The sequence below is a fragment of the Delphinapterus leucas genome, unplaced genomic scaffold, assembly GCF_059928025.1.
Source record: "Delphinapterus leucas isolate spDelLeu-1000000601 "Yukka" unplaced genomic scaffold, BTC_Dleu_Yukka2 spDelLeu_asBTCV2_sq25, whole genome shotgun sequence".
Lineage (NCBI taxonomy): Eukaryota > Metazoa > Chordata > Mammalia > Artiodactyla > Monodontidae > Delphinapterus > Delphinapterus leucas.
In genome coordinates this window covers 7,950,297-7,973,637 of record NW_028322234.1, presented here as the reverse complement: position 1 = coordinate 7,973,637, position 23,341 = coordinate 7,950,297, and the positions used below count along the sequence as shown (strand labels likewise).

Here is a 23,341-nt window from a genome sequence, read left to right as displayed (position 1 = left end):
AAGCGAGGACGAGGGATGGGGACACGGGGCCGCTGCGGCCCTACTCGGGTTCAGGTCAGGCAGGCGCCAGGCAGACACCCCCTCCACCCCCCGGTCGCCCCCCTCCCCCCTCCCCCGCGCCTGGGTTTCCTCCACTGGAAAATGAGCCAGATCGCTGGCCCGCCTCCAGGACGCGGCGAGACAACACCAGGACTTGTACGCCTGAGGTCGCCGCTGCTGCCTCCGGGGGACCCAGCTCCTGCACGCCCCGGCCCCGCGTCCCTGCGGGGCGGAGCTAACACTGGCCCCGCCCCTCCGTCCCACGGGCTACGGCCAGCGCGCCCCCGGCCCAACTGCGGCGCGTGACGCGGGGCGCGCGGCTCCGGCGGCCACCGTGGGCGGGCGCAGACTGCCGGGACGACCGGGAGCGGGCGGCATGGCGGCGGCGGGGACCGCGGCGGGTTCGGCGGGGCCTGAGCCCATGCCTAGCTACGCGCAGCTGGTGCAGCGCGGCTGGGGCAGTGCGCTGGCGGCTGCGCGGGGCTGCGCGGATTGCGGCTGGGGGTTGGCGCGCCGCGGCCTGGCCGAGCACGCGCACCTGGCGCCTCCCGAGCTGCTGCTGCTGGCGCTCTGCGCACTCGGCTGGACCGCGCTGCGCTCGGCGGCCACTTCGCGCCTCTTTCGGGTAAGTGCTGCTGGCGGTTGGGACGTGGGGGTCCCGGGCTGGGGGGCCGGGATGTTAGGGAGTCCGGGGCGGGGACCCAGGGCCGCCGCGCGCCCCTTTATGTCTCCGCGGACCAGGGTGACTGGAACGTGGCGAGCCTCAGGCTGGAGGAGCTCGGGACGCGGAATCTTGGGCGGCCGCGTGCCCCTTTGGGTCAGGGCGGGGTGGGGTTGCGAGTGGATGTGGGGGTGTGGCCGGGCTGGGGGAAGCCTGGAACGTGGGGACCCTGACAAGGGTAGGATGCTCAAGATGTGGGGGAACAGGTCCGGTCAGTGCGGGACAAGGGGGCCCTGGGCGGTGGGAGGGCCTTGTCTGCTGCGCACTCTTTCGGACCTAGCTGAGCTGGGTATAGAGGAGCGGAGGACACGGGCAGGGAAGGCTCGGCGCACAGGGGCTGCGTGTGCCTTGCGCCTCCGGGTCATTTGGGGCGCGCTCGGAACCGGATCGGTGTCCGGGGTCGGTGCGGCGGCGGGACTGGCTCGTCCGCTGCGACCGGGAAGAGGCAGGAGCTGCCCAGTCGCTGCCGCTCGTCTGTCTGGAGTCAGCGCCACCCTCCGATCAAGGGATGCAAAGGCCTGGGCTCCCTGGCCACGCCGTGTTCGCAGGCTTTGGGGGAGGTGGCACGGCCTGGGTCTGCGAAGCTGGACTGTGCGGGCTCCAAGGGGTCGCCACCGAATTGCTCAGTTTCCGGCGAGCCTGGGAAGGCCACCTCCCCAGCTGGAGAGTGACTGTGGGGTAACATTGGCGCCTGGCCTCCCTCCCATCCTTGGGGAGGGGTCGCTGCTATGGGAGCTTGTTGGAAGGCGTTTGGGCTCCAAGCTTGGCTGTGACTTCCCTGAGGACCAGCTGGGGTCACTCCGCCCGTCTGACTGGAGGTGGCAGGGGGTGCAGGGACAGAGTGCCTGGAGCCAACAAAGGGGCCTTTCTCTGCTGGCTGGGCAGAGGCTGGCCCTTGTTAAGTCAGGGATGGTGTGTTGTCTGGCTGCCATTGTCCCCACTCCCACCCCCATATGACCCACATGGGGATTAGAGACCCCAGCCACCACGCTGCTCCAGGGAGGGGGAGGCAGGCATGACTATGGCCCCTCCGTAGGTGAGCCCTGGTCCCAATCTTGCTTTGTTGCTTCCCCCACCTTCCCAGTTTCCAGCTGGGCAGTGGGAGGTCCAGGAGCACGAGGGCCAGAGCCCAGGAGGGGGATATGGTTGCTCTGGGACTACCAGGGTGGAGCAGGCTTCCTCCCCACGTTCCTGAGGGAGCTGGGTGGGGGACAGCAAGGTCACGGGCCCCTCACTTTTAGAATCCCTGGACGTCGGGCACTCACTCCAGTTCGTGGCTCGCCCTTCCCAAGAAACGGGCGGAGGGGCTGCCTCGTTCTCCAAAGCTCATCTTCTTGGCAGTCGTGTGGTTGCCAGGGGTTACCGGAGCTGGCTCTGGCTGTCTCCATGGCGACTGTTGGTGCTCCGGCCCCCTCAGCCGCTCCTAGGGGAGGGGGGCGGGGCTTGGCCGGCAGCTCTGGAGCCCCGCCCCCAGAGAGATTGAGGCTCTGCCCCCAGGACTCCAGGGGCGCAGGGTCCCTGAAATTCCTCCATGCCTCACCGTTGCATGCTCCCACTTCTTTTGTCCCCTCCCTGCTGTCCCCTCAGGTCCCCCATCTGCGATGTCCTTTCCTTGACCCTCTTTCTTCCTCTGCCCCATCCTCTCTTCCTTTTCTCCCCTGAGTTCCCATGTCCTCCCCCACCTACCCACCCCATCTTCCCCAGCCCCCGTTCCTCTCTGGTCTCCCCAATTCCTCCTCTGAGGCACCCTCTTCCCTCAAGTTCCTCCCCCATGGGGATTGCTAGGGTTCCAGCCCCCCATGTTCCCCCGGATGCCCCCATATTCCCCTCCAGTTCACTCCCATTGCCCCTTCCAAGTCTTCTCTTTAATCCTTCTTCCTCTCTGTCATACCTCTAGCTCCCCCTGAGACCCCCCAGGCCCCCCAGTCCCCTGGACTGACCCCACTGGTCTCCCTTGCTTTACACCCACGTGTCCCCCTCCTCTCCTCACAGCCTCCCCTCACGTTTCCCCCCAGGTCTCCCCCATCACTCCCCTCCCCTTGCGGCTGCGGCTGGACAGCTGGGCCCTAAGTTTAGCCCTTGGCAGGTACACGTGGGCTCTGGTTACTTTCCAGGAGGCTGTGGGTACCGGGCCTGGCACTGCCTGGCCTGGGGAGTCCCTGGGCCTTGGTTTCCCTACCCTGGAGGAGCGGCCCTTGGCTACCAGTGCTGATGGCCACCCACCTTCTCACCCGTAGCCCCTAGCCAAGCGGTGCCGCCTCCAGCCTAGAGATGCCGCCAAGATGCCTGAGAGCGCCTGGAAGTTTCTCTTCTACCTGGGCGCCTGGAGCTACAGCACCTACCTGCTCTTCGGCACTGACTACCCCTTCTTTCACGACCCACCCTCCGTCTTCTATGGTAGGGGACCTGCAGGGATGGGGCAGGTTGGGGGAGGGCGCTGTTCTGAACTCAGAGAAGGGTACATGGGGGAGATGGACACTCATCAGACATCCCATGCTGGATGTCTGCTCTGAGACAAGGGCGATGAAGGGGCCCTGGGGCCAGAAAAGGGGGCACCTGTCCCTGTCAGGACTCAGGGAAACATCCTAGAGGAGGGGACCCCTTGTGTGGGCCCAGGCAAGCAGTCCAACACGTGCAAAGGCCCTGGGGCTTGCATGAGCTTGATAATATGGGGACGAGAGGAGGATGGCAGGAGCTTGAGTTTCGTCCTAAATGGGATGGGTTTGTGGATTATAAAAAACCTTCTTCTGGCTGCCATGTGGAGACAGATGAATCTTGGGTAAGGAGGGGAGCTGGGCCCAGGGTTTAGGCAAGGGACCAGTGTGGTTTGGACCAGCTTGGCAAGGAGATAAAGGTGATGAGAAGTGGCTGCATCCATTGATTGGATTCGACGTGGGTGTCATCAAGGCCTGAGCTCTGGGTGGGAGGGGCAGGAATTTGACTGCAGTGTCCTCTGTTACCAACCGGCAGGCCGATGTAGAAAACTCAGTCTGCGACGAGGGGTCAGGCTTCTCTACTCTTGTGCTGACCACCCAGACCGTGTATCAGGGACACACATGGACATGTTTCCTGCCGTGTGATATAAACATCCTGGGAGGGCTCCTGTTGGCACCAGGGAGCTGGGCATGGAACCCCTGCGCTGCACCTGTCTGTCTTGTGACCATGCTGCCCACATGGCCACTTTTCCCGTGTAACACACGCACATTTCCCGTGTCATAAATCCCTAGAGGGGAGGTTTGAGCTGTCATTCAATTTTCCTTTATGAGAATGAACTGTAATTGAACTCTCTCTCTGTAATTGAAGTTTCGAGCATGGAGTTGCCTCTGGTTCCTGCTTATAAATTATGCTGTGATAGCACACTTACAAGTTAGCTGCTTCTCTGCAGGCACACTTATTGAGTACCTACTCTGTACCGGGTGCTGTGCTGACACAACTGTGAGTAGGTCAGAGAATGCCCCCCACCCCTGTGTTTTGGGGTGACAGATCTGTTAACGTGAAATAGGAAATCTGTTAACGGTGATAAGTGAAGATGAGAAAACTTGAGTGAGCAGAGGAGCATGGGATGTGGGGTGTCTAGGAGGTGGGGAGGAGGGCATTTTCTACAGGGATGGGGATGGTCCCACCAAAGGTGACTTTTGAGTGGGGACTGGGAGGAACCTGGGGCAGATGGGAAATGCAAAGGCCACTGTCGGACAGACACGCTACTGGCTGATCAGAAGCAGCAAGGAGCCCAGTCAGGTGGGGTGGGAGCAGTGGGGGTCTTTTCCATAGGGCCACGAGCAGAGGGGGGACGTTGACAGGACGACCTAAGGGTGGGGCTGAGGGCAGGAGCCGGTGTGCTCTGCCCAGGACAGGGTTGTGGTGGGGAGAGAAGTGGCTGATTTAAGAAATGTTTTGGGGCTTCCCTGGTGGCGCAGTGGTTGAGTCCGTCTGCCGATGCAGGGGACACGGGTTCGTGCCCCGGTCCGGGAGGATCCCACATGCCACGGAGCGGCTGGGCCTATGAGCCATGGCCTCTGGGCCTGCGTGTCTGGAGCCTGTGCTCCGCAACGGGAGAGGCCACAACAGTGAGAGGCCCGCGTACCGCAAAAAAAAAAAAAGAAAAGAAATGTTTTGACAGCAGAATTGATAGGATTCACTGCCAAACCATAGGTGGGTGTGAGAGAGAAGGAGGGTGGGGCTGACCCCAGGGTCTAGGGGGCTGAGGGTGGGGCAGGTTTGGGGGAGACCAGGAGCTGGGTGTGGGATGCCCAGGTGGCTGATCCTGGAGATCAGGGAGGGGGATGAGGCAGGAGTGACATGGAGAGGCCAGAGCAGCAGGCGGGGTGTGCGTGGAGAGGAGGTGGGAGGTCCACAGACAGAGCCCGGCCCACCTCACCCCGCAACGTGCAGGGAGGTGCAGACGCAGCCCAGATGGGGAATTATCTGCTGCCCTCTTCCCTCTGCCCCAGATCTGGGGCCCAAAGCTGGAGAGGGGGTGCTCTCCACTGTAGCAGTCTCGCCAGTGTGATAGGTGGAAAAGAGGGTGTCCCGTTTCCATAGAGGGTGCCTCCGCGTCCCTTCCTTCTCAAGAGGGACAGAGACACTTGGCAGGTGTGGGGAGGCCCCCCTCTGCTGACTGCAGCACTGCCACAAGGCTGTGCACGGAACGTGGGGGGAGACCCAGCCAGGAGTGTGAGTTTTGCTACTGAGCCCAATTGGGGAGCCCTGGATGTGTTCAAGTGGGGGATGAGTGATCTGTCAGGTGTCTTTCATTTTTTTTGATTACGTAAAATTTACATAACATAGAATTAACCATTCTATTTTATTTATTTATTTATTTTTGGCCGCACTGTGCCTCTCGCTGGATCTTAGCTCCCCGACCAGGGATCGGACCCGTGCCCCCTGCAATGGAAGCGCGGAGTCCTAGCCACTGGACCGCCAAGGAATTCCCAGAATTAACCATTTTAGCCAGTCACAGAAACACAAATACTGTGTGATTCTACTTATGTGAGGCACCTAGGCTCGTCAAATCCATAGAGACAGAAAGTAGCATGGTGGGTGTCAGGGGCTGGGGAAGGGGGAACGGAGAGGGAGTGTCTAATGGGAACAGAGTTTCAGTTTTACAACATGGAAGAGCTTTTAGAGATTGGTTACACAACAGTGTGAATACACCTAGTGCTACTAAACGTAAAAATGGTTAAGATGGTAAATTTTATGTTATGTATATTTTTACCACAACTTTTAAAAATTCACCATTTTAAAGTGAGCAGTTCAGTGGCATTTAGCACGTTCACAGTGTTGCGTAAGCACCGTGTCTATCTAGTTCCGGAACATTTCCATCATCCCGAAAAGGAGACCCGTCCCCATTAGCAGCTTGCCATCCCCCCTCTCCCAGCCCCTGGCAACCATTAATCCGCTTTCTGTCTCTGTGGATTTGCCTGTTCTGTGGACATTTCATATACATGGAATCATTGGTTTGTGATTGCATGTGCCCGTTTGTGTCTGGCTTCTTTCACTCAGCATAATGTTTTTGAGGTTTATTCACATTGTAGTGTGTGTCAAGCCTTCTTTCCTTTTTAGGGCTGCATAATATTCCACATGATGTGGCTACACGAAACGTGGATTTACCACATTTTGTGTACCCAATCACCTGCTGATGGACATTTGGGCTGTTCCCCTTTTGATGATTGTGACTAGTGCTGCTGTGGACATGAGTATACGGGGGTCTCTTGAGTCCCTGTTTTCAGTTTCCTTGGGCACAGGCCAAGAGTAGACTTGCCAGATCATGGGGTCTGTGTATTCACAGACATCGAGGCTGCTGTGGGGAGAATGGACAGTCGGGAATAGGCTCTGGAGGCCGGGAGAAGCTGGGGCAGCGCTGGGAGGAGATGACGGTACCTGGACCAGGGTGGGTTCAGTGGGGGCAGGGCAAGTAAGTGGAGGTGGGGACCGAAGAGGGACCCCCAGATAGAGGTCCAAGTGGATCTCCGTTGCAGGCAGGACCAGGGTACAGACGAAGGGCTGTCACTGAGGTGGCAGCATAGGAGGCATCTAAGGGATAGCTGGCCTCCAGGGGGACTTGAGGGTCTAGCTCCAGATCACTGAGGCTTGGAGGGGGAGGGACAGGAGACCGGGGATGGAGCCCAGGGAGGCCGTTACGGGGGATGGACAAAGAAGGAGCCGCAGACAGCAGGGCACAGTCTGGAGTTCTAGGTCGATTCGGGCAGAGTCCTCGATGATGGACTGAGGAGGGGAGGCGGAGGTGGTGGGGGGAGCAATGTCCCCTGGGAAGGCACGAGGCCTGAGTGCGGGTGGGCGCATGTGCAGGGGCAGGGGGCAGGAGGTGGCTGCAGGAGGGGAGGTGGAGCCGGGCCCGCTCTGCGGGAGAGCCCGCACTCATGGGCGTTGAAAAGTGTGTGATTTCTGCCTCAGCTGCTTGGCCGGCACAGCAAGGCAGGTGGCAGCCTCCATCGGTTTGGGGATTTGCTGGGAGGGCGGCACCCAGGACCGGGTGTCTTGAGTGAGCCTGGTAAGAGAAGACGGGGAAGGGGGCCTGGGGCACAGTTGGAGATTCTGCAAAGGACCAATTTCAGGGTAGGAGCACCTTTTTCTGTAGGTCTAGAACTGTTCTAAAAAGTAATGCCTATTCATAAACAATGATGGGTGGAGAATGGGTAACAGAAAACCAGCGACCAGAACAGCTGCAGAGACGCGTGGCACGCCCAGCATGCAGAGGACCCATGCGTGGCTTGAGGGAATGCTCGGGGTCGCCTGCGGGTCCCGGAGGCCCTGCAGGTCCCTGACGGCACGGTCTGGCCCTCCCCAGGCTGGAAGACGGGCATGGCGGTACCACGGGACATCGCAGTTGCCTACCTACTACAGGGAAGCTTCTACGGCCATTCCATCTACGCCACGCTGTACCTGGATGCCTGGCGCAAGGACTCAGTGGTCATGCTCATCCACCATGTGGTCACCTTGGTCCTCATTATCTCATCCTATGCCTTCCGGTGAGTCCAGGAGGGGACAGGAGGGTGGAGGGCACTGGCGTGAGCAGTGGCAAGAGGCTGGCACAGGGCAGAGGCTGATGCCTGGGTGGGGGGTATGGGGGTGTCTGTGGGAGAGGTTTCTGAAGAGAGATTCTGAAGTGATGGGGCAAAACAGGTGCAGAGAGGCACCACCTGCCCCCACCCCATCTGTCCCCCTCCAGCTCCTCCTGGATGGCAACCTTGGCTGGGTCACAAAGCAAGTGTTTACTGAACACCTGCCATGTGACAGGTGCTGCTGGGGGCACAGCCGTGAGCACAGTAGACAAAACGTTATGTTCTAGAGCCCACTGTGGCCACCACATGTGGTCATAGTGCTTCAAGGCAGAGCCTGTGCAAACCACAGCATGCTGTATGTATAAAAGCCACCCTGATTCCAAGGGTAAAGGAGAGTGAAAATATCTTGCAGTCCTTTTGTTATGTCATTTACATGTTGAATGACGACATTTCGGATATACTGAGTCAATTGGAATATATTATTAAAATTAATTTTACCTCTCCCTATTTACTTTTTTTTTTAAACGTTGCTGATAGAAAATTTAAAACGAAATTGGGATTAGCAGATGCAAACTATTATAAATAGGGTGGATAAACAACAGGGTCCTACTGTATAGCACAGGGAACTATATTCAATGTCCTGTGATAAACCATAATGGAAAAGAATATGAAAAAGAATATATATATATATGTATAACTGAATCACTTTGCTGTACAGCAGAAACTAACACAACATTGTAAAGCAATTATACTCCAATAAAGATATTAAAAAAAATAAAAATTGAACATGGAAACTCAAAAAAAAAATTTTAAAAAAAGAAAATTTTAAACGACATATACAGCTCATATTCTATTCATTTTTTATTTTATTTTTTTGTTTTTGGTTTTGGCTTTTGCGGTACGTGGGCCTCTCACTGCTGTGGCCTCTCCCGTCGCGGAGCACAGGCTCCGGACGCGCAGGCCCAGCGGCCATGGCTCACGGGCCCAGCCACTCCGCAGCATGTGGGATCTTCCCGGACCGGGGCACGAACCCGTGTCCCCTGCATCGGCAGGCAGACTCCCAACCACTGCGCCGCCAGGGAAGCCCTTCTATTCATTTTTTAAAATTTATTTTTATTTATTTATTTTGGCTGTGTTGGGTCTTTGTTGCTGCGCGCAGGCTTTCTCTGATTGTGGCTAGTGGGGGCTACTCTTCATTGCAGTGTGCGGGCTTCTCATTGTGGTGGCTTCTCTTGCTGCAGAGCATGGGCTCTAGGTGCGTGGGCTTCAGTAGTTGCAGCATGTGGGCTCAGTAGTTGTGGCTCACGGGCTCTAGAGCACAGGCTCAGTAGTTGTGGCGCACAGGCTTAGTTGCTCTGCGGCATGTGGGATCTTCCCGGACCAGGGATTGAACTGTGTTCCCTGCACTGGCAGGCGGATTCTCAACCACTGCGCCACCAGGGAAGCCCCTCAAATTCTATTCTTGTTGGACTAGCTGTGCCCTCCAGCACAGTAGCTGCTGGCCACAGGTGGTCATGTCAACTTTAATTAAACTTAAATAAAACCACACATTCTGTACCTCAGCCCAGTATGTGGCTGGTGACTCCTGTATTGGACAACGCAGATTTAGAACATTCCTATCATTCTTGAAAATTTATTAGACAGCCCTGCTCTAGAGGGTAGAATCAGATAACAACCCCCCCACAAAAAAAAAAAAACCCATGAAAGAAAAGAACTAACAGTTTGTTTGAAGGTGATCACTATGGAAAATTCAAGTCGGAAGATAAGGACTGCAGAGGTGGTGAGGTGAGGTGGGGTGGTCAGGGGTGACAGGTGAGCCGAGACTGAAAGTTGGTGAAGGAAGGCTCCGGGAACACCAGGGATGTTAGGGGATGAGAACAGCCTGTGGCTGTCAGGAGGGCAGAGTGGGCATGAAGACGGTGACAGAGGTGCACAGCCACATCCAGGCTGAACTCAGGCACCAAGCAGCTGTGAGGCGGAAGGCTGGATAGGGACGGGGCTCCAGCCTTCGTCAGATCCTGGTGGGGGTGCGGCCTTTCCCAGGCAAGCCTGCAGTTTGCAGCAGTGTTCGGGTTAAATGTACAAACCTGGGAGCATCAGTGAGGCAGTCATGTTGAAAGTGTGGGGTATCTGGACACAGAATGACCCAGGCCTGTGAGGGTCAGGGGTCATGGAGGGTCAGAGGTCACAGAGATGAGGAAGGATCAGAGAGGGCACTTCCAGGGAGGTTCCTGAGCCTGGGGTGTGGCTGCCACAGGACGGGTGCAGCCTGGGTGTTACTGCTGACCTAGCCCTGTGAAGGGGGGCTGGGCAGGGCAGATGGGCCAGGGAGGACAGCTCTGAACAGACCCACGGGAAGCCTGGAGGGGTGGCCAAGGGGGCCTGTGCTTGGGAGCCTCGGTGCGGGTAGGGGTCCCAGGGTAACCAGCCCTCTCTCCTCTCCCGATTTCCTCCTCAGGTACCACAAGGTGGGCATCCTTGTGCTCTTCCTGCATGACATCAGTGACGTACAGCTGGAGTTCACCAAGCTCAATGTCTACTTCAAGTCCCGCGGAGGATCCCACCACCGGCTTCACGCCCTGGCTGCAGACCTGGGCTGCCTCAGCTTCAGCCTCAGCTGGTGAGCCGGCAGGGGAGGAGGCGGGCCTAGTGGAAGGGGAGGGGACCTGGTGGAGGTAGGCGGGGCCAGGCCGGGAAGGAAGTGGGGCTTATGAGAGTGGGTGGAGCCAAGCAGGAAGGAAGTGGGTCCTAGAGAGGCGGGTGGGCAGGGAAGGGGTGGGTCCTGGTGAGGTGGGTGGGGGCTTGGTGAGGTGGGAGGGGCCAGACAGGGCCAGGGTGATGTGGGCGGGGTCTGGTGGGACAGCAGAGGGCACGAGTTGGGAATAAGCAAGCTGGGCAGGAAAGGACAGCACAGGAATGGAGACAGCTGGGCAGGAATGAACAAGGGTTGGGTAAGGAGACATGGATGAGTGAGGATGTGCAGGGGCAGATGGATGAGTCCAGACGGGACAGGACAGGGACTGGGGGGAAGGGAGGGGGCTCCCCTCCCCCTCTCCCCCACAGCCTCCTCGACGCGCCCCTCCCTCCTGCAGGTTCTGGTTCCGCCTCTACTGGTTCCCGCTCAAGGTCCTGTATGCCACGAGCTACTGCAGCCTGCGGTCGGTGCCTGACATCCCCTTCTACTTCTTCTTCAATGCACTCCTGCTGTTGCTCACGCTCATGAACCTCTATTGGTTCCTGGTGAGTTGGCGCTCACAACTCCTCGCCACCCCTTTCTTCTCAGATGCCAGTCCTGTCCCGGTCCCCGTCCCCAAGGGGCGCTCCAGGTGCACGCCCTTCTCACGCACTCCCAGGGAGGAGGGGCATGTTAGGCAACGTGCAAAGGGCTGGTGGCAGGAGCACCCAGCCATCAGGAGGGCAGCGAGGTCGGGGACGGGGCTCTCTTCTCACCTGTGCCTTCCCCTCCCACAGTACATCGTGGCTTTTGCTGCCAAGGTGCTGACGGGCCAGGTGCGGGAGCTGAAGGACGTGCGGGAATATGACACAGCAGAGGCCCTGAGCCCGAAGCCCAGCAAAGCTGAGTGAGTGTGGAGGGGCCCCCAGCCCTAGTTCATTCCTTAACCACGTCTGTCCGATCGAGCGCGCTCTGTGGGTAGGCCCCGGAGACACGGCAGCCGATGAGGCCGATGCCGACGCTGCCCCCCCCGCCGGAGCCTGCATCCAAAAGAGAGACTGCAATAAAGGCATGGACAATGTAGCGACAGAGTTAGATGCTGTCAGGACAGACAGCGAGGAAGGTGCGGGTAGAGAGGTGAGGGGTGAGAATCAGGGTCTCGGTGGTGGGAGCCGTGAGGGCCAAGCCCAGTGCTGAGGATCAGCTGTTTTCCAGGCCTGACGGCAACCTCTAAGCAGGTGGCAGTGGAAGGGGGCGGTGAGGGGGTGCCATGGGCGGCCCAGGGAGCCCGTGCTCTGTTCGGGCTAATACTCCCTGGTCCAGCGGGGCAACCACTGGTCAGCCAAGCAGGAGATGGGGCCGGGGGTTTGGGCCCAGGTGGGAGTTGTAGGGATGACGAGCCAAAGGGGCCTCTTCGACCGTCCTGGAGGTAGGGGCCTCGGGACTGCCAGCCCTGGGATGTGAGCCAGATGGCGCCCAAAGCCCCTGGCCTGGAGGGGCCCCAGGAGTGAATGGAGGCAGGTTGGGATGACCAGCAGGGTCCAAGGTGTGCAGCGCCTCACAGTCAATGTGAGGAGTGGTTGAGCAGCAGTGAGGTGGGGGCTGCTGAAGGCTCGCAGGGCGCTCCCCGGCAGACCCTCTGATTTGACCCCTGGGAGGTCATCAGTGACCAACCTGGGAAAGATGGTTTCGGGGAAGCAGTGGGCTCAGAGTGCAATGAGGTGTGGGTCAGAATGGGCAGGGAGGAGGATGAGAGAAGCAGAGATTTTTTAAAAATCTCCTTGAAAGACATGAGAAGGGGAGCAAAGAACTGGGGGAATTGCCAGAGCAGCCAAAAAGCCAGCACCCAGGTTAGAGGGGAGTCAGGCAGGTGAGCAGGGATTGTGGACACAAGAGGGCTGGGCCGCAGGTGAGGTCACCCCAGTGGTCAGATCCCAACTCTGGTGTAGAACTAACCAGACTTGCTTTGGATGTAGGTGAAATAGAAATAAAAAATTCAAAGATGACCCAAGACCTCTGGCTCGAGCTGCCATTTACCGAGATGGGACTCAGGGCAGGGCCGTGTGCACCGGTGGGGGTAGGGGGTTGGGAGTCTAGTTTTGAGGGTGTCGGATTGTCGATGTCCAGCGAACGTGAGTTGGGAATTGCGTGTAGAGGTCAGTGAGGTCTCACCAAGGAGTCTGACCAACCCTCAGAGGCTTCCAGAAGAAGCAGTGATTAAAGAGAACTCCAGGGGTGAGGTTGGGGAGGCACCTGCTTGGCTAAATCTAAAACTGAAAGACCTTTCTGCTGTAAAACAGTGAACTCCTAGAGATGTCCTTGTAAACGCAGAGCCCAAGGCAAAGAGCAAGCCAGACCACCTAGCTCCACCCTGCTCCCTGCTCTGTCTCCCCCAAGAATGTCCAGCCAGAATGTGAGTTGGGAGGCTGGCGCCTCCAGCCCCAAATGACAGCATTCCCACTAGGATGGCAAAGAACAAACTCCATACAGAAATGACAGGGGACTGGGGACACGCTGCCATGGTTGGCCCCATGGGCACCACCCGCAGAACCTGGTCCCTAAGGATGGCTAGAGTTAGCACAGTTGGGTATAAAACAAGATAGGATAAAAAGCAATGAGAATGTGGAATGTGCCACAAAAGAGCTGGTCAGGACACCTCAGAATCGTCAGGTCATGGAAAACAAGAGACTGAGGAACCGTCTCAGCTCAGATTGACTGAATGCAATGTGGGATCCTGGACCAGAAAAGGGACATCTGTGGAAAAACTGGTGAAATTCAAATAAAGTCTATGGTTTAGCTCATAGCAATGTTCTAGCATTGGTTTCTTAGTTGTGATAAATGCACTGTGGAGATATAAAATGTTAACGTTCGGGGAGACTTGGGCAAGGGCTACCCTGGAGCTCTTTATGCTATCTCTGCAAATCTAAAATTATTCTAAAATGAAAAGTTTATTAAAAATGTAAAAGGCATGAGAGACCATGAAAAACAGCATTGGATGTTAAATATATTTCTTTCCTAGGGCTGCCGTAACAAAGTACCACAAACTAGGGGGCTTAAAACAACAGAGGTTTATTCTCTCACAGTTCTAGAGACCAGAAGTCTGAAATGAAGGTGTCAGCAGAGCCACTCTTGCTCTGAAAGTCTAGGGGAGGATCCTTCCTTGCCTCTTCCAGTTTCTGGGGGTTCCAGATGTTTTTTGGCTTGTGGCTGCATCACTCCAATCTCCATTTCCTGTCTTCAGATGGTCTCTCTGGCTCCTATAAGGACATTTGTCATTGGATTTAGACCACTATGATCTCATCCCAAATTCCTTCACTTAATTACATCTACAAAGACTCTTTTTCCAAATAGAGTCACAGTCACAGTTCTAGAGATTAGGATGTGGACATATCCTTTTAGGGACCACCATTCAACCTATTATAGATGTTAAGTCTCCAACGATTAGATACAGCTGAAAAGAGAATCAGTGAATTGAAAGCTGTGGAGAAATTACCTAGGATGCAGCCTAAACAAATGGAAAATATGACAGCTAGAACAGTAAGAATTATGTGGCTGAGTCCTAATAGGAGATAGACAGGGAGAGACAACATGAGAAGACATAATGCTGAGAATTTTTCCAGAAAGTGACAAGACATAAATCATAAGCAGGATGAATACAAAGGCATCCAGGCCCCAGACACATCATAGTGAAATGTGAAACAGCCACAGAAAAGAAGAGATGACCTACGAAACAGTGACAGACTAACAGCAACGAGGGAAGCTGGAAGACTGGAGTCAGATATCACCTCAAATGCTGAAAGGAAGTAACAAGAAACCGGGACTCTTACACACAAGTTTAAAAACAGTTACTCAAGAGAAAGGATACCTGTTGGCTTGCATGAGATCCTGGGTTTGGTCCCCAGCATCCCCACCAGAAAAAAAAAAAGGATATCCGCAGGAACAAAAACTAAGAAGGCTTACCATTCACAGATCTTCTCTAGGAGAATATTTCAGAAAACTACCCCAAGAGATAGATCAGCAGAGAAATTGATACGTATCTGGGTAAAATTTTTTTTTAACGCCTAATTTGAGAGATTTTAAAAAATTAGAGCTGAAATATTTAATATTATTGAAACAGGATTGGTGGCTTTGCATTTTGCAGGAGGGTAGGGCATTACCTTTGGGCTATATTGAGTATTTATGTTAACACTATTAGGGCGTAGAGGGGAGAATGGAACCAAAAACAGGTACAACAAAGTAAATGCAGGAAAGGAAAGCTAGAAAAAGCAGGGTAAGTAATGCAGAATGAGGGTAGAATCTCAAATATTGCGCATGCAAATAAACACACATGGAATAATCATGACAATTACGCGACTGGGCTTTTAAATAAATCCACCTCTGACCTGGTCAAGACTTCAACTCCAGGATAAATAAAAGTTGTAAGTAAAAAGACAGGAGGAGAAAGTCAGGTGTAATTTTTGATGTGAAAGGATCCGCATGATGCAGCCCTAAACCGTGGCAAGATGGGACCACAGGAGGTAAAGTCCACGTTCCTCATCAGGCAGCTCCGAAGCAAGAACAGATGTTCTTTTTAAGCACAGGAACACTTCTCAAAATTGAAAAAAACCAGGGGCAACCTCAGTTGCTCAGAACCAGGATCGTGCAGACCATGTATGATGAAAATGCAGTTAGATTTGAAAACAGTAAGAAAACAATGACTGAGAACCACTTTGAAGGACCCCAGTCTTCCATGGCAAAGCAGCACTGAGGACTTCTTTGCTCCTGCTGGTTCTCTCTTCTGAACCCCCCTCCGTGGGGCCCCTCCTGGACCTCTGTCTTCGGCCCCCTGCAGTAGCCCCTGCACCCTGGTCACGACCTCGGTCTGAAGCCCCCATCGTTCTCTTGGGCTGCTGGGACCGCCATCCATCGGGGGCCCTCACCCCGCTCTGGGTCTGCTGACCTGCCCGAGGCTACCCCACCCCTCCGTACACCGGCTTTCTCCTCTGTGACACTCTCAGCTGCCCCCGCTGTATCTGAAGAGCCACGACCCACACATCTGGTCCTCGCTGCAGCACTAATGGGGGCCAGGGGTCCTCAGCGATGCCTGGGCAGTGCCTGATCTCCTGAGACTCTTCCTTCTCCTCGGCCATCAACTGTCCTCACCATTGTCCCCTCACCCGATGACTTGGCTTCCGTGTCCCCAGGAAAGCAGGGGTAGCCGGATGAGGACATCCACCCTCTAGTGCTGGCTGGCTGCTTTGGTAGATGGTCCGTCTCCCTCTGAGGCCACCGTCCCGGGCCACCGATGTCCACCCCTTTGCCTGCTCAGGGACATTCTGATCAAGAAGAGAAACCTCCTCTCTCCGCTCCGCTTACAGCCCAGCACCCCCTCCTCCTCCCTTCTCGAACCCAGCTCCCTCTGGGGTCTTCCCCCCACCACCCCGAGACCACTCCTGTCCGCTCCACTGACGCTAAACAAATCTGGTGGCCACTCCCCGCCGCCTTATTTTGAACAGTTTTATTGAGATGGAATTCACACACCATGCAATTTGCCCATTTGCCGTGTAGAAGTCAATGTTTTTAGTCCATTCACAGAGCTGTGAAACCATCACTGCGGTTTTAGAACATTTTTGTCACCCCCGCAAAAGAAACCCCATACCCAACCCAACCTCTCCTTTTGCAATCGCCAGTCTGCCTCTGCTCCCTGCTTCACTTTCTTTCTTTTTTTTTTTTTTTTTAATATTTATTTATTTACTTGGTTGCACTGGGTCTTAGTTGCGGCTCGCAGTCTCCTTAGTTGCGGCACATGGGCTCCCGCTTCACTTTTTAGTGCCTTCCTGCTCCGCGTCTGGCCTCCCCCTCTCCCAGGGCCCTTTCACTTAATCCACCCCGACTTCCAAGTTTCTCTCCCGGCTCACAGTGCTCCTCTGAGTGCCATTGTCTGTGTCAGCGTCTGCTTGACATTCCAAGCACCTTCTAAATATCCAGAATCAACCCCCATTCCCACCGCAAACTACCTCTCGTGAACATTTGTCCATCGCAGTTGATGGCAACTCAGGGTGAAAACCTTGCAAAACCCTAGGGAGCCCCCCTTCTCTCCCTCTCCTCCTTATCCTCAAGGAAACATCCAGAATCCACCCGAGTCTCTGCCTGCCCACATCCCCCTGCAGCTTCCACCCTCGTCCTGATTTTCTCTTTCCCGCTGTGGTGCACTGAGACGAAAAAGTGTAAATCTGATTCTGCAGAGAGGCCATCTCGCCCTAGTTGGGTACTCCCCTCCCCCGCAAATACACTGTTTTTGAGGAGGGAGGGGGGCACTTGGAAGCTTGTGCAGAAAAACAAACCAGAATCACCACAGGAAAGCGCTTATAAAGAGGCACAGGGCAGGGGTACGGATCCTTGGAGCTATTAAACCTTCTATAGAAGTATAGGAATTAAAACAGTGGGAACAGAGCTGAGCCCATCAAACTTTAGCAAAGAAGCATCCCGGGAGGGAAGGAAGAACTGTCAATGGGACGCTTGCTTGGTAACCATCTTTATCTCGCATGAGCCCCCAGTGCAAACTCCCAAAGCATCAAAGATGTTGATGCAGAGATGGAAGCTGTGCAATCAAACAAGAGTCGAAATGAGAGACTGTGCCGTCCAGCAACTGAACTATGAGAAGACTCAAGAAGCTGGGAACCCCACCTCTGCTCTGTCTAAAAGACCAACAGGCCAAGCTGAAGATACAGGACAGATGGGAGGTCCACGGGCGGCTTATCTCTGATCTCCCAGATAAAGGGCTCCCGCAGTGGCAGCGAGAGAAAACAGCAGCCCACGGAGAAGTGGGCCGAGGGCGGGAGGTGTGCTCCCAGGAAGGGGCATCCAGTGGCTCCAGCCCCAGGGAAGAGCAAACCGAAGTGACTGAGACCATCTTCTCCAGGAAAGTCTTTACGTTCTCATATGGAACGGTCTCTGAGCTAGAGTGCTCCACAAACCAAAGGGCTGCAGGGTACGGTAATGCACATACGCTAGTATCTGAGGATACACAGAAGTCAAAGGGTGGTAGATCCCTAGGAGCCGCTTGGTTGAACTGTTGAGTTTTCTATGCTTTCTGAGGTCTAGATCGTGAACATATATCACTGGCTCAGAAAACTTAATACGGCTGTACATGAACTAGACTGTAGAATTCACTTCAGCAGAGACTGATGGACCATGTGCAAAGGCACGAAGGGTTCTCATACGTGGGAATAGGAATGGTCAATGGCCGTGACCATAAGACTGCGGGGAGATGCTGTCTTGGCATCAGCAGGCTGGCCAGTTCAACGGGACACAACACCGAGCAAGTGATGGCAATAGCGGTGAGGGGCAGGGGTAGACCTGTTGAGTCCAGTAAGGTGGACCTGGGCAGATCCCCAGGGTGCAGGTCCCCTCCCAGTCGGAACCCCAGAGACCTGCCACTAACACAGGCAGGGAAGATGGAATTAAGGAGAGCATCAGTGCACATGGGAGCGATCTCGATGGCACATTTTTGGAAAATTGAGGTGCAGGAGAAGACATCTTTGTAGACGGTTTGAAATATGCAAACCATGAACGTTGTTTAGACGTTAGGGGTCTTTCTCTGGGATCTTACAGTACTGATTCGTTTTAAAACACTACATAACTTGTTTTAAGGCCATGGAAGCAAAGTAGGGGCTGCGGCAGGTGTAGACAGAGGGCAGTGGATGGAGAATCATGGGCTGGGAAGCCTTTCCTGGTAGGGCCATTGTAGTTGGGGAGGAGCCTGCCCGGTGGGATCGCCGGGGGCTCTGGCCAGTTCTGCCTCCCTGAGAGAGGAGGAGGATAAAGTGCTGGTCCAGGTCCAGGCGATGGGCTTAAATCAGGCAGAGGTTGGTAGGTGACTTTTGCCCTCCAGCAGCCGCGGGTGGCCCATGGGGGAGGGGAGAGGAGGGTTTAATTGTGGGAAGGAGCAGGGACCACTTGCCCAGCAGGCAGATGGCGGGGTCTTTTGGCCTTGTGGGCTGGGAGGAAGAATGGGGCGGGGCTGGGAAAAGGAGGGCAAGGAGGGCGGGACGGTGGTGGGAGGCGCTACGTGGTGGCGTGGGGTCCCTAGGCTAACCTGGGCCGGTTCTGGCTCGCAGGAAGCCGCTGAGGAATGGACTGGTTAAGGACAAGCGCTTCTGAACCCCTCGACCCCGGCCCCGCCGCCCAGGACCCAGCCCCACCCAACCTCGCCCTCGGGGACCAGCCACGCGGCTCCCCCATTCGCTCCCTGTACCCTGGCCCTATCAGGCTCCGCCCCCGCCGCAACCCACCCCGCCCTGGCCACTCCCGGGACCCCTGCCCCGCCCCCTCGAGACCCCGCCCCCGTGATTGGTCCCTATTCGACTTCAGGATCGCGGCCACGCCCCCCGAGACCCTGACCTGGCCCAGGTCTTTCCAGGGACCCCGGTCCCGCCCCCAGCCCGCAGGTCCCGGAGCCCAGCAGCCCCTGAGCACTCGCCCGGCCGCCGCCTGTGACGAAGATGCCGCCGCTGTGCCGGCGTCCGGGCCGCCGCGTCCTTCTTCTCCTACTAGCCATGCTGCTGCCCTCGTCACCCCCGGCCCGCGCCCCCGCGCCCCCGGGCCCCGCCGCCGCCCTACTCCAGGCTCTCGGGTTTCCCGACGTGCCCCGGGGCGCCCCCAAGTCCCGGCCTGTACCCCCTGTCATGTGGCGCCTGTTCCGCCGCCGGGACCACCAGGAGGCCAGGGCGGGCCCTCGGAGGACGCCCCTGGGGACTACCCTGCGGCCGTGCCATGTGGAGGAGCTGGGGGTCGCCGGAAACATCGTGCGCCACGTCCCGGACCGCGGTGAGTGGGGTCTGCGCTGGGGGCGTGGGTCTGGGAGGCCGATACCCCGCTGGGCGCCCCGAGCCCGCCACGAGCCTCCGGCGGCGCGTGAGGAAGGCCGGAGAGCCCTGAGGGTCGCCACCCTCCCCGTCCAGCCCGCAAGCAACCTGGGCCTCTGAACTCCCTCAGCTCCTCCGCGTGGACACCTGCCGGGACAGGGGATGGGGTGGGGGAGTGGTCCGAAGGCCAGGCTCCCTTGCACCGAGCAGGGCCCCTTGCTTGCAGCTGAAGCCCTGCCCCCACTCCATCCCACCCCCTCTGCCGCTTCACACCACTTGATGCCTTCCTGCAGATGCCACCCGCCCTAGCATCGCTTCCCCACTGGCCCCATGCGTTCGCTCATTCCCCCCCCCCACCTCCCCACCCCCGCCTATGTCCCCAACGGCGGGCTGGCCGCCCTACACTGGTCGGGGCCTCTTCCTTGCAAGTGACGCCCTGCCCCCACTCCATCTCCCTCACCCACCGCCGCTTCACAACATTTGACGCCTTCTAACAGATGGTGCGACCCCCAGCTCCGGTCGCTCACCTTCCCCCGCTGTCCCCAATCAAGACCCATTCGCGGGCCGGTCGGCACCGAGTGGGGACCCAGCGCCAGCCGAGCCCTCTCCCTTCCTCCCCAGGCGCGGCCGCCCGGCCCCCGGAGCCCGCCTCAGCTGCGGGACAGTGCCCTGAGTGGACCGTCGTCTTCGACCTGTCGGCCGTGGAGCCAGCCGAGCGCCCGAGCCAGGCCCGCCTGGAGCTGCGCTTCGCGGCTGCAGAGGCGACGGCGGGGACGGCGGGCGGCTGGGAGCTGAGCGTGGCGCCGGCGGGCGCGGGCCCCGGGCAGGTGGTGCTCCGCCAGGCGGTGTCCGCCCTGGGAATGCCGGTGCGCGCCGAGCTGCTGGGCGCCGCCTGGGCCCGCAACACCTCGGCGCCGCGCAGCCTCCGCCTGACTCTGGCGCTGCGTCCCCGGGCTCCCGCCGCCTGCGCGAGCCTGGCCGAGGCCTCGCTGCTGCTGGTGACCCTCGACCCGCGCCTGTGCCACCCCCTGGCCCGGCCGCGGCGCGAGGCCGAGCCCGCAGTGGGCGGCGGCCCTGGGGGCGCGTGTCGCGCGCGGCGGCTCTACGTGAGCTTCCGCGAGGTGGGCTGGCACCGCTGGGTCATCGCGCCACGCGGCTTCCTGGCCAACTACTGCCAGGGCAAGTGCGGGCTGCCCGCCGCGCTGTCCGAACCCGGCGGGACACCCGCGCTCAACCACGCGGTGCTGCGCGCGCTCATGCACGCGGCCGCCCCTAGCGCCGCCGCCGGCCTGCCCTGCTGCGTGCCCGCGCGCCTGTCGCCCATCTCCGTGCTCTTCTTCGACAACAGCGACAACGTGGTACTGCGGCACTACGAAGACATGGTGGTGGATGAGTGCGGCTGCCGCTGACCGGGGGCGGGCGGGAGAGGGCAACAATAAACACTGCGTGGTCCGCTCTGCTGCCTTCTCGGGTCTTGTCACCTGGGAGTGGGGAGGGAAGCAGCTATGTCCATCACCATCGACCACCAGGATGGTGGGTGGAGGTCCTACAAGTGACGCCGCCGGCGCAGCCTTTCCAGAACCCATCTCTAGGGGGCCCAACGTCTAATGTACACGGGCCCCAGGAACTGACCCTGCGTAGGCCCAGATTCCCCCACTCCCATCCCTGCCGCACAGGTTTGGCCCGTCTCAGCTTTGCCGTTGAGGTGGCTCCGAATCCCCCACCCCCAACCAGGCAGAACCCCAAACCAAGTGCTCTGCCACCCCCTGTAGTTATCCAGCCCCAGTGTGAATGCAGAGCTGTTTATTAAGATTTTATTGGTGACAAAAGAAGTTAAAACAACAAATTGACCGAAAATCAAAAAGTTACATTGCCTTGGTACAGATGCTTCTTGATTTGGGGGACTCATAGCAACTGTTGCTAAGGTGGAGAAAAAAAGCAAACAGCACAAAGCAGAGGCAAAGCATTCCAAGGAACAGAACAGGGTGGGTGGGTGTGTCACCCATGGGGACAGTGCACAAGGGGTCATAGCAAAAACCTATCCAAACTCTATGCAGCTACCAAAAGAAGTGGGAACCGAAAGCACTACAGCAATGGTAATAAATAAGAGGCCTTGCCAGAAGGAAGGTGGCCTGTGTGTCCCCCATCTCTCCCATGTACCAGCTGGAATCTGGAGGCTTTGGGATAAGGCACATGGGGAGGGGGATGCTGGGGGTCAGGGTCATCAGGGCCTGGATAGGCAGGGTTAGGGTTAGACAGTCCCCAACTAGGTCCCGCCAGGGAGGCTAACCCCCATCACGGTGTGCGAAGAGCTGGGGGTGACTCCACCAGCAACAATAAATGCAAGTTGCAACCCAGACCCAGGCAGAGGCCCCCTGTACCACTTATTTCAGAAACGTATTCCCTTTCCCCGCCAAAGTTAAAATGACCCCACCTCATCAAAACTGTGCCCGCAGGTAGAAGGGCTCCAAACTAGTCAGGTAGGGTGGGGAACAAGAGGGGATGGGGCATTCAGTGAGCCTAACTGGCCACAGCGACGGTGGGAGCCTCCCTGGGAACGGGGACAGATCCTCCTGGCTGGTGCTTTCCACCAAATCCTCAGGAAGGACCCTGGGGAAGGAGCCACTGGCCAGGGAACTGCCACCTTCCTGCCCTCTGGCCTCACGGCCAGTCCTGCCCGAGGCCCCTCCTGTGGGGCCGAGTCCACGGCACACGGGAAGCGCTTTGCTTCTTGGAGTCCAGCAGAGACCACGGAGTCGCCTGCCCGGCCCGGGACCATGCTCCCTCACTGCCCTGACCTACAGGGAGAAGCTGCTGGAAGCTAAAACCGGAAAAAAAAAGAAAATCCTCCTCCCGTCACAGGTGTTGATCCTAATCTTGAGTTGTTTTGGCATGTTTAAACTTCGTTTCTGGAAGCTTCTCGCATCTCCCAGGTCCACCACTAAGATTTGAGAGACAAATTCAGGAAAGTATATTTTTCAGTACTCCTTTGAAAGAATCTTTAAAAAACAAACAGAAAAACACAAACCACCGTATTTTCTTTAAATGAAAACCCTCCTAGAACACAGGCAGTGTGAGCGCGGCGATATCAGAGCCAGCGTGGACAGAACCCACACTCTGAGGGGCTCTCCCGGCATGGCCGCCACCGCAAGGAGCCTGCTCAGCACAGAAACGCGTAGTTTTTCCTGCTAAAACGTAGTCCCCTTTCAATAAAAGAGAAAAAGAAAGAAAAGAACAGAGGAAAGGGCTACTCTGAGATGAGGGTCTTCCTCCCTCCGCCCTGGTCGCAGACCCAGGTGTGGACGCAGCGGGCGAGCGCTGGGCTCCTCGGCGAGCGGGGCTGGCGGGGCTCGCTGGCGGGCGGTCCTCCGTGGCCGCCCCACCTCCCGCTCTCCCTTCTCCGTCTCCTCGCCGCCACGTGCCAGCAGTGGGCGCTCGCTCTGTCTCGGGCTCCTCTCTCCCTCGGGTACTCCTCTCCCTCTCCTGTTGCTCACAGTGGTGCTTCAGTTTTAGCAGTGGAAAACAGGTATCCATTTATTTTTATTTTTTATTACCCAGAATAAGATGCTGATGGACTAAGCCACGTAGCTTAGCTCTTCCGCTGCCACCTGTTGGGGAGGGAGGGAGGGCAAGAGGCTTCAGAGAAAGTGGGAGCCGGGGCAGCTCCCGGGCCTGGCCCAGAAGGCACGGACGGGGCTTTCTCCCCGACTCCACTTGGCACCTGCATCCTCATGTGTTAAACATGACCTCAGAGGCCGGCCGGGTAGCCAGACCAATGACTTCCCACCCGGAGAGAAGGCAGCCAAGAGTTAAGGCTGCTGAGCCTGTGTTGTTCAACAGCGGTAGGCCCCTTCTCCCAGCATCACTGCATCCCACTTTCCCTGCACACCGTCAGGAAGGGGCAGAGGTGCAAGCCCCAGGCCTATGCTTGCCCTGCTCGGCCTCGTTACAGATGGAGAACCATGAGGCCCCTTCTCCCAGCATCACTGCATCCCACTTTCCCTGCACACCGTTAGGAAGGGGCAGAGGTGCAAGCCCC

General features: G+C 57.3%; 3 protein-coding genes across 6 annotated transcripts in view; 2 read left to right on the top strand and 1 right to left on the bottom strand.

Annotated features, from left to right (window-relative positions):
- Positions 1-415: 415 nt before the first annotated feature.
- On the top strand, positions 416-14,493 carry CERS1 (ceramide synthase 1). Its single transcript, XM_089905316.1, has 6 exons — positions 416-664; positions 2,998-3,157; positions 7,569-7,749; positions 10,241-10,402; positions 10,875-11,022; positions 11,254-14,493. Exons 1-6 carry the CDS (start codon positions 416-418, stop codon positions 11,365-11,367), a joined length of 1,014 nt encoding a protein of 337 aa, XP_089761442.1. The 3' UTR covers positions 11,368-14,493.
- Positions 14,485-21,013, top strand: GDF1 (growth differentiation factor 1). Its single transcript, XM_022558286.3, has 2 exons — positions 14,485-19,264; positions 19,924-21,013. Exons 1-2 carry the CDS (start codon positions 18,940-18,942, stop codon positions 20,709-20,711), a joined length of 1,113 nt encoding a protein of 370 aa, XP_022413994.1. The 5' UTR covers positions 14,485-18,939; the 3' UTR covers positions 20,712-21,013.
- A 75-nt stretch (positions 21,014-21,088) lies between these two features.
- Positions 21,089-23,341, bottom strand: part of UPF1 (UPF1 RNA helicase and ATPase) — a 36,022-nt gene continuing 33,769 nt past the window's right edge. For 3 of the 4 annotated variants that reach the window (XM_022558284.3, XM_089905314.1, XM_089905315.1), the window contains one exon: positions 21,089-22,910. The gene's annotated coding sequence lies outside the window, so the exon portion shown is untranslated. The remainder of the gene's footprint in view (positions 22,911-23,341) is intronic. The other variant, XR_016391477.1, reaches the window with a different exon arrangement.